Source organism: Orycteropus afer, unplaced genomic scaffold, assembly GCF_000298275.1.
Source record: "Orycteropus afer afer isolate SDZICR_OR568_19922 unplaced genomic scaffold, OryAfe1.0 scaffold00041, whole genome shotgun sequence".
NCBI lineage: Eukaryota > Metazoa > Chordata > Mammalia > Tubulidentata > Orycteropodidae > Orycteropus > Orycteropus afer.
In genome coordinates this window covers 593,358-604,159 of record NW_006921628.1, presented here as the reverse complement: position 1 = coordinate 604,159, position 10,802 = coordinate 593,358, and the positions used below count along the sequence as shown (strand labels likewise).

Below are 10,802 nucleotides of genomic sequence, written 5' to 3'. Positions count from 1 at the left end.
CATAGGACAAGTAACACTGTAATTTAGTCTTATCATATCTGGGTTCCTGGCTGTACTCAGCCTCTGAGACAATGGCTGCTTAGGTGCAGTGGCTGTATCTTAAGATAAGCAAAATAATCTTGATGAAACAAGACTGTCCAGTGTATTATTTGCTTATCTCCAGGCCCCTCCCACACTCTCACTAACTGAGGCTCCTTTAACCTGTAATGACCTCACAATTTAGCCAAACAGGGGAATATATTTAAAAAGAAAAGACTCTGTTATATATATAGAGAGACAACAGAAATCAAAATGGATACTATGCTGTTGGGGTTCAGACAGAGTTCTGATCTGACAGAGTTCTGATCTGACACAGTTCCTCCTCACACGAGTCCCTGCAGGTTAGCGCAGCCACTCTCGTGGGATGGTGGGTCACACACAGTGTGGCTCGGCACTACACACCAGTGGTTCACGCTGTAACAGCAGAGATGCCTGAAACTGCCACTGCCATGAGGGAAGCTTCAACTTCAGAAAGAAAAGCTGTTGACTGAGGGAGCACGAGTGGGAGAGGAGTGGGAGGAGAACAACTATAGCAGGAACTACAAAGCCAGGGGCCAGTGGGGGGTATGAATCCCTGCCAGCATGCAGGCTCATGGGGCACAGGGCTGACTTCATTAGGTTAGCCACTTACAAAAAGCCCACAGTGCCTGTAAAATGGAAGAATGTGCTTTTCACAGAATACCTGAAAGAAGTTGACAGAAATCCATATTACACCTAGTAAGCAGAGCACTCTGGGGGAGCGTCTGACTTCTCTGAAGAAGCCCGCATGTAAGCTGTGTCAACAGAACGTTCTTCCTGATGGAATAAGGGATAAATCCTGGAGGCCCACAGGAGTAGGCTACAGGGATGCCCGGTGACTTGGGAATGGCAGTACCTTTAATTGCAAGCTCCACGTGCCGTGCCTTACCTTAGAGCTTTTTAACTTCCAGCACAGGCTGGAGGAATACTTCATGAATTCCAGTGGAGTCTTTTCTCCAGCCAAACAGTGCACCACATCCCAAAGGCTATTCTTATTTCTACTGATAAACCAACCTAAAACATCAGATCTAATAATAGACATTTTTTTTAAAAAATCAGAAAAACATATCCACCCTCCCCCTCTGCCCTCTCTTTTGACATAAGCAGATATCCTAACCATTTCTTATCATTGTCTCCATAGGACATGCTCAGGTCACTCTCATTCTTGTTCCGAGCTCTGGTGGCATAGTGCCTAAGGCACTTGACTGCTAACCAGAAGGCTGGGGTTCAAACCCACCAGCCACTCCTCAGAAGGAAGACTGGGCAATCTACTTCCGTAGTGATACTGCCTCGGAAAGGGTTGCTATGAATCAGATCTGACTCGATAGCAGTGCATAGCGTAGTGCAGAGGAGAAGAAAAACATCCTTTTAGAGAAACAGAAATGTTTTCAACAAAAGCAAGCATGGCCAGGGCCTGTGTTGGCACTGAGGAAGGCTGTGCCTGCCGTCAGTTCTGCTAACCACTCTTTAAAGTAAATCAACTGAGCATTAAAACATTGAACAATTTTATAGGTAGACAGGCGACTGGCAAAGACACTGAAGACTCTTTTAAATAAACAACAAGAAATAAACTTCCTTGGTATTTGCTCTGGTTTCCTTCACAAGGTTTGGGCTGATGCATCTGCATTCAGCAAGCACAGCCCACATCGCCTTTGAGAGGCGTCTGGTGCCTTCATGGCCCACACTCCCTGGGCTGTGGCTGGTTCTGGAACATCTTGGGATGAAGTTGGAAAGCGCCATCTGACCCAGCTGGGTCCAGTGGTCTGATGGAAATCAGAGTCAACATGCTTGTCAGAGATGATTCTTAAGAAGGTGCTTACTGTTGATTGACAGTTAAATCATGGTTGTATTTCTCTTTTGTGGTATTAATGAAAAAAGGTAGATTAAATGAAATTACTGTTACTGTGGACACATCAAAATGATTTTGGAGGTGGGGGGATTGAGGTGAAACCAAAAGGGAGTTAATGTTTAAAGTTTTCCTTAAAGAAGATCTTCTACAACTTCAAATTTTTCTTACAAAAAAAAATTTAATATTAAAGGAGAAGTTGAAACCAGTCTCAAAGGAGACATAACGGGCACGTTGCTGCCTGTAAGAATGCTAGCTTTTAAGTACTGAATTTGGAAAACATGATCACCAGTACCAGCAAACAGTCCCAGCATGGCAGTTTGAGCCTGACAGTGTTGAGCCACACGGTGAGACCAAAAGCCAGTAAGCAACACAGAGTCCAAGACAATGTTGACAGGAATTTAGCCCTTTAGAAAATCAGTGCTCTCTTCAGCTACTAGCGAGTTACTGGCATTAAAGAAACCCCAAGGCTAAGGAAATACCTCCATCAATACAGAACTGCCCTCGGAGACAGCCCCTTTGGAAAATGGCCAGCAAAAAACCAGCCCCTTGCAAGGAGAACTTCCAGGTATAATAAAATTATTACACAGTTTTATTCTGAAGAACATTCTGCATTTTAATAAAAAAGGATTTACGTCAGGAAACAGTCATTTACAAACCTTGAAGTGTTTTTGCCTGGATCTGGAGTAAGAATGTCTTAAGAAGAGGTTTGTAAGGTCTTCATAACAAAGTGGTGTTATTTACAAAAACAAACAAAAAAAACCCAACCCATTGATTAACAGGTTGTCCATATAATATTTAAAAATTTGAACCAAAAATTGCTACCTGTCTTTGATTGCAGGGAATCCCTGCCAAGGTAATTTGACAAAGCAAGATCCTGTTAACAGAAAAGGAAGCCTTGACAGTTATTAATTATCCAAAAGTATGTTTTCATCAAGACATACAATCAGAGTGAGTGCATTCTAATGAAAACGGCAGCCCTCATCATTTGCATATAAAAGCCCTCAAAGAGAACACACAGTACAGCAACATTTTGTAAAAAGGCAACAAATATGATTTGTACAGACCCAGACATTCATTCTAATATGCTGTAGATCATCATGTTTGCTCATTCTGTCCCTCTACCCCTTATTTCTTAAGTGTCATCACCAGTTCCCCAGGGGCACGAGCACACTTACTTCATTCACCTGTGCGATAATTTCTGCACTAGAGATGCGAAAGTATCCTGTATGGGCAGCTGAGAAACCAAAACTATGAATGCCACAGGGTCAAAGTCACCAGTGTGACCTACTCTGAACTTAACTCATCGAAGGGTAAAAGTATTAACAAACAAAGTCACAACCCATGATGCATCAAAAAGTGTAATATCAAATCACAGAGCTCTTGCCCAAATAAAAGACTGCAATTAGTCATCTGGTATATCTTGTGTAAAGCCAGACTGATGTAAAGATAGATTGGAGTGGCTCAAAATATTTTAGAAAAATCTGTGTCAAGTTCTTTTGAACTCAAAATTTTACCCCCAAAAGATTTTCATTGAATTAATGGGAATTGGCTCTATTTCCTCTACTTCTGTATAGCCCAAGTAAAAATACTAATGATTTCTAGATTTCAGTGGGGAGCTACAATTATTAGGACCCATGGATATTGCTGCAGTTCAAATATGGTACAATAATTACAAAATATAGACCATCTCTTTACAAATACAAATTATAGTATATTACAAGTCATATACAGTAAATCTATAATTTTAAAACAAACTAGGGTATCTAAGTTTACCTGGTTGCAAGTGCATTGTTATTCCAGTTTACAGTTGCCTTTTATATGACTCAGAAACCGACTGTCTGAATGATACTCTCTTATGTAAACTGGTGTCACAGAATAGAACACCCGGTTTGTAAGGTCCTACTCCCCTCTATAATGACCGCTGGTAGGTAGATTCTGACATACGCACTGTATTTCAGAAGAGCTAAACAGGAACCAGGAAGCAGTGTCTTTGGGGAATAGGTATAAAAATGGATATGCTGGCCCCAGTGAATGTCTGATATGCTGAGGTAATGACACAGGTGTGGTGATCGTCATCACCTTTGACCTTCCCCACTGTACCTGCAGGCTGGCAGGTGGGCATGATTGAGTGCCTGTGTGCACACTGCGACACAGACTCCACAGCAGTGCACGTCTGGACCAACAGACATGTTTGTCTGCCCTCCTCACCCATCCTCTCTGTGTGGGCTGGACCTACTATTTCCCACAGGGCTCCCCTGAGGGGCAACCACAGTGGGGACTGAGCACATGGCACATTGCTGTGCTCGGCCATTCGGCAGCTGTTCCCTACCAGGTTTATGGCTTCCTTGAGGCATGACATCACTTGTACAAAAGTCTAACTGAATATGTACTCCAAACTAGTGCCTAATCTTTCCTAACTACGAGGCACTTTTTTTCCCTGACCCTCCTCTGCCCCCTGTGGCTAGATAGAGCCAGTCTGCCCCCTTGCTAGGTGCTACAAGGTGGTGATGCATATCATTTCATCTGCCAGGTCCTCCTCATATCTCCCAGGGTCTGGCTCTTCATCACTGTAGCCAGGACCAAAGTCTTGTAGCTCATAGTCCTGCCGGTGTGAGATGGGGCCCACGTCCCCATTGGCTCGGGGACTCACATTCCCATTAAGCAGGTGGCTAGCTGCACTCTCCATCTCGTCGATGGTTAGGTCACAGGCATCAGCAATTTCATGTTTGGTTGCTGACACAAATTTTGGGTCTCTTGCATACCGTCCTAAGCCTTCGGATATGAGGACCTGTAAAGGAAAGAGGACCAGTAATGTGAATAAATGATAAGCCCATGAGAGAAAAAACTAACTCAAGCACTAATTGCATGAGGTGCTTCTGGGACTCAGCCCGATCACGTTTACTAGATCTCACACATGGGAAGTGTGTGTGAATGGATATGGTATTGACTCTGAAGATGTTACAGAACTCAAAAACTATACATGGCCCAACAAGAATGAAATCGACTGTGCAAACAGTTTTAGTAATAATCTAGTAATATTTGCTCTGATGGCACAATGGTTAAGTGCTCTGCTGCTAACCCAAAGGTTGGCAGTTTGAACCCACCCAGCAGCTCTGCGGGACAAAGGACCCAGTGATGTGCTCCCACTGGAATCAACCCCATGTGACAAAGTAGGGCTCTCCCCATAGGGTTTTCTAGTCTGTAATCTTTATGCAAGCATAGGGTCGCTTTATGTCACATGGGGTTGCTATGAATTGATTCCAACCAGAGCAGATCACTAGGTGTTTTCTCCTGCAGAGCCATCAAAACCTGGTTAGCAGCTGAACGTTTAACTGCTGTGCCACCAGGGCTTTCACCTAATGCTAGTAAAGATAATTCATGAGAACTGGCAGCAGTGCACGTGGACTGCAAGGAGTCCCTGAGTCCTGGTTTTAAACCACTGGGGAGTCTGTTCTAGCCCTCCTGTGCCCCTCAGACCAAGACTCCTCTCTTTGCCTAATTCACAGTATGAGCCTCACCAATCACTCCACTCTGGCTGGGGACCCAGCTCCACCCATGGTTCCTGACTTCCTAGAGCTCACTCACCTCCCTCTATAACTTTTTATTTTTATTTTTATATTCAGCTGTAAGTGACATTCATCTGGGGGCTTTTGATCCTGGATTATCTGAGTTCATGCTAAGAACAAGCGGGAGGTGTCAAAAACCAAACCCAGGCAGCCTGGGTCTAGAGCCTGCCCACCCGGTAACCGCCATCCCCTCCTGCTGCATGCGGTTCTCCATGATGCCACCTCTGCTGCTCCACAGAGCCTGCCTTCCTGTGGCCACGAGCCATACTCACTGCCTCCACCAAACTGTCTGCACTCCTCTGCTTGTCACTGTTTTTGTTCCAGAAGCTGCTGGGGACAGTCAAGCTGGCTGGTGTGAAAGTCCGATAGGAGATATCAGGCTCATCCGTGTACCAGGAGCTGCGGTGCAGGGATGGCAGGCTGCCGTTGACCTGGTCCAGGGACTCTGACCGCTCTACCTGGATCAGGGGGGTATAGCAAGGCGTCCAGTCCTGGTAGGGAGGGGTTGCTGGAGGGGTGGCCCATGACCGGGTAGAGTGACTTGGTGAGTACTTCTGAGCTTTACTTGAATCTAGGCCTGCAACTGCCATGATCTGCAGAAAGAGGAGAAGGTAGAGAGACCAGAGTGCCTATCACGTCCAGCCCTCATGCTTCCTTAAAATGGACCAAGCACGAGGTACTGTTTTATAGGGGCAGCACAGATGAGGGCTTTATAAGGACGTGAGCACACTGTAGTCAACTAAATGAATTGGCAGTGCAAATTTGGCTTCCCAGCAGATTGCTGTTTCCTGAAATCCATACTACATTTCCTATGACTGTTCCTGAGTAGGAATCAGTTGCTAATTCATAAAATTCCTTCAGAATGATGAAGAATATTTGAAGACATGCAAGCCGTGATGTATGAATATACTATCCAGTTTAAATATTTAAGCACATTCTAGGAAAACTGACAATTCCAAGAAGTCATAGGAAAACACAGCTGGTTCCTTTTACTCTATGTAACTCATCACATAATGAGCATTTTGTGCATTCTAATGCACTGGGTAAGAGCTCTGGTACTGTAGTGCCTAAAGCACTTGACTGCTAACCAGAAGGCTGGTGGTTCAAAGCCACCAGGCACTCCTCGGAAGGAAGGTTGGCAATCTATTTCCGTACTGATACCGCCTCGGAATCCCCAGGAGGGGTTGCTATGAGTCGGGTCTGACTCCATGGCACCTAACAACAACAGCGGCAAAGCACTGGGTACACGTCTGCTGCTTACACCTACAAATCAGCCTAGAGGTTCCTACTCTGCAGAGGGGCACACAGGTCTAGTCTGAGCCAATAGGAGAAGAGCCCTTTGGGCCCATGGGGGCAGTTCAGACAAACAAGAGGTGGCCTAGTCAGGCTGGAGCAGGGGAGGGAAGAGCATCTTCAGCCATGTGCCCCTTTCTCCATGTGTATTTGCTGTACAGCCTCTGATGGCCTGGGCCTTCCAAAGGTTGGTCCTTCTATCATAATGAAAAGTGAAGGCCAAGAACAAGCACATGAAAAGATGCTCAGCATCACTGGTCATTAGGGAAATGTAAATCAGAACCTCAATGAGATACTACTTCATCCCCACAAAGATGGCTATGATCAAAAAAAGAGGAACGTGAATGTTACAAAGGGTGTGGAGAAACTGCAACCATCATACGTGGCTGATGGGAATATGAAATGGTGCAGCCACTGTGGAAAACAGTTTGATGCACAAATGTTAAGCAGAGAACTATCATATGACTCAGCAGGTCTGCTCGTAGGTATATATAGACTCCTAAGAACTTGAAAGCAAGCACTCAGACACTTGTACACTATTGTTCCTGCAGCACCATTCATAGTTGCCCCAAGGTGGAAACAACCTAAATGTCCATCAGTGGATGAACGGGTTAAGTGAAATATACATACATACAGTGAAAAACTATTCTGCCATAGAGAAATGAAGTCCTGATACACACTACAACATGGTAAGCCTTGGAAACATGCTGAGTGAAAGAGTCACAAAAGCACAGATAACTGTGTGATTCCACTTATAAACGAACTATCTAGAAAAGGTAACTTCACAGAAAACGGTTGGAGGTTATCAAGGCTAAGCGTGGGTGAGAAGTTACTGTTTAAAGGGGCAGTGAAGCTTGTGTCTAGGGGGACAAAACACTTCTGGAAATGGATGAGGTGATAGCTGTACAACATGGGAACGTACTTAAAGCTTGCTGAAATACATGTACACCTGCAAATGGTTAACATGGTAAATTTTATATTAAGTGCATTTTACCACAGTAATAAATTTTTTTTACAAGTTAAGGCAGAGGAGGTTCTGGTAAGATGGCAGAATAGACAAACAAACTACAAAGACCCTCTTCAAAAAAGAAAAGGGGACCCAACTAACCCAGATACAGAAGATAATCCTGGAGCCCTGAACTTTGAAAGAAGAATACAGAAGTGGACTAAACTCCAACTATTAGAAGAACCTGCATGAAAACACCCCAAAAAAGGAGACATACAGGGGTATGTCATACTGTGGTCTGTCAGTGATTCTGACAGCACAGACAGCTTGGATATTGCCAACTGGTGTTAGACCTAAAAATTAACCTAAAAATAGGTCCTGCTACCCAGGGGCTGCTCAGAGGGTGGAACGAAGGACTTTTGGCTGTTTGGAGGGTGCAGCCATTTTGACTTTTTACAAGCGGTTCAACCATTTTGGATATTTAAAGTGACAGCATTCTCTCACATTCCACAGACCTAAGAGTAGGCTCTGCTTGCCAGGGACTGCAAGGACATTCTGAGCACAAACTACTGGAAAGGTGCGATATTCCCCTTGTTACTTTTATACCCCACACCCTCTTGGTGAATGGAGGTGTGACCATCCCTCACTCCCACCCACCTTCTGGGCTGGCAAGAATTCCATCACAGGCCATGTGCTCTGATGGAGCCTGGGTGCCCTGTCCCACCCTGCCCAGATGTTGTTTTCTTTTTTGGTTTGTTTTAAAATTATTATTTTTATTTTACATTTTTTCATCCTTTTTATTATTTTTTTTTCCTTATTCTCTTCCCAGTTTCTCTTCCTAGTTTTCAGCATTTTCTCTCTTTCCTGTTCCTGGTTCCCGTCTTTTTCTTTCTTGTGGTTCTCCCCATTCCTTGTTTTCCTTTTTGCATTTTTCTCATCTTTTTCTTTATTCTTCTTCTACTCTACCTCTTTTCTCTTATTCCCCCCCTCACCAGATATTGCAGCCCCTCTCCCCTTTTTCTATGCTTATTTCTTTTGGCTTTTTAAAGTATTTCTTTAAATATTCCCTCTCATTTATTCCCTTTCTTTTCTTTTTTCTATTTTTGGTGACTGTTCCTGTGTGTTTATGTGGTGTGTGTTTTTTTGTCCTCTTGCTTTTTTGATAGTTTTTTGATTGTTGTTTCTCTCTGAGTGGGAGACAGCAACTGTGCCCATATGACACAACCATATCTGCACCTCCTGCAGCTCTACTTACTGAGTGAGAGCTACCACTTCCTTCTGCACCAACTGGCCAATGAGACATTACCACCAATAAAAGCCTGACTCACCCTTAACTGCTCTTCATAAACAGTTAACAGGGGTCTGTGCAGCCACTCTCATTCTCTTATCACACCCACCAGGAGACAGATGGTGAGTGCATAAGTGCTGCCAACTTGCAAATAGAGGAGCACAGTACCCTGCTTTCTCAGATACATCCCCTCACCCTGAAAAAAATAAAAAGAAGAAAAAGAAAATCTTAGATGGTTCACTCCAACATACTGAATCACCAATTAAATATAAATACAACAAAGTCACAATGTCTTGGAGACAACAGACCATCACAGTCCACACAAAGAAGCAAGATAAAGCAGTAGAAACAAGGGAGCAGGACACAGACCCAGAACACTTCTCTGAGGAAGAAACAGCACTGGAATTCCCTGATAAGGAATTCAAAAGAATTATACTTAGGTATCTTTAATGGATTGAGAGATAGATAAATGAAAACACTGAAAAAATTAAGGAAAACACAGACAAAACTCTAGAACATTTACAGAAGAAAACACAAGGGCAAAATGACAAATGAAAAACTAGAAATGATACAAAATCTACGGATAGAAATTCAAAAGATGAACACTAAATTTTCAGAAATAGATAACACATTGAAAGGGCAAAGGAATAGAATCAAATCAATGGAAGACAGAATTATTGAGATTGAAGACAAGTACCTGAATACTTCTTTCGAAAGGTATCAATCAGAAAAAAGATCAAAATAAAATGAGGAAAGCCTAAGGTTCACGTGGGATACAATCAAAAGGAATAATCTACATGTAATTGGAATTCCAGAACAGGAAGAGAAAAATAAAACCACTGAGAAAACTCCAAGATTTGTTGGAAGAGAACTTCCCTGATATGATGAAAGATGAGAATATATCCGTTCAGGAAGCCCAATGAACCCCAAACAGGATAGACCCCAAAAGAATATCACCAAGACATCATTATCAAACTCACCAAAACCAAAGACAAAGAAGGAATCCTGAAACCAGCACAGGAAAAATGAAAAGTTACCTACAAAGGGCAACCAATAAGACTAAGCACTGATTTCTCGGCGGAAACCATGCAAGTGAGAAGGCCATGGGATAATATGTATAAAACCCTGAAAGAGAAAAATTTCCAAACAAGAATTATATACCTGGCAAATATCCCTTAAATATGGTAGTGAAATTAGGAGATTTCCAGATAAGCAGAAATCAAAGGAATTCATTAAAACCGGACCAACCTTACAAGAGATACTAAAGCAGTCCTTTGAACAGAGAACCAATAATAGCAAACAACAACTGACCATTAATACATATGACATAACCCAGAAACCAACACAGCTATGGAAATATCTAAAGTAAGATAAGCTTCTTGTTGTTAAGTGCCGTCAAGTCGTTTTTCCGACTCACAGCGACCTCGTGCACAGCAGAATGAAACACTGCCCGATCCCGCACCAGCCCCACAATCCCTGCTATACTTGAGCCCATCATCGCAGCCACCGTGTCAATCCATGTCGTTGAAGGCCTCCCCCTCTTTTGTCGACCCTCCACCCTACCAAGCATGATATCCTTCTCCAGGGAATGGTCCCTTCTGACAATATGACCAAAATAGGTGAGACGAAGTCTGGCCATTCTTGCTTCCAAGGAACATTCTGACTGCACTTCCTCCAGGACAGATCTGTTAGTTCTTTTAGCAGTCCACGGTACTTTCAGCATTCTCCGCCAGCACCACAACTCAAAAGCATCAACTCTTCTTTGGTCTTCCTTATTCATTGTCCAGCTCTCACATGCATACA

At 43.4% G+C, this 10,802-nt stretch overlaps 1 protein-coding gene across 1 annotated transcript in view; it reads right to left on the bottom strand.

Annotated features, from left to right (window-relative positions):
- Positions 1-4,400: 4,400 nt before the first annotated feature.
- CACNA1D (calcium voltage-gated channel subunit alpha1 D) overlaps positions 4,401-10,802 on the bottom strand; it is a 515,670-nt gene continuing 509,268 nt past the window's right edge. Inside the window, exons 48-49 of the mRNA XM_007937239.2 lie at positions 5,745-6,065; positions 4,401-4,694 (exon numbers count right to left, since the gene is read on the bottom strand). Coding sequence (XP_007935430.1) covers positions 4,401-4,694; positions 5,745-6,065 — 615 coding nt within the window. The remainder of the gene's footprint in view (positions 4,695-5,744; positions 6,066-10,802) is intronic.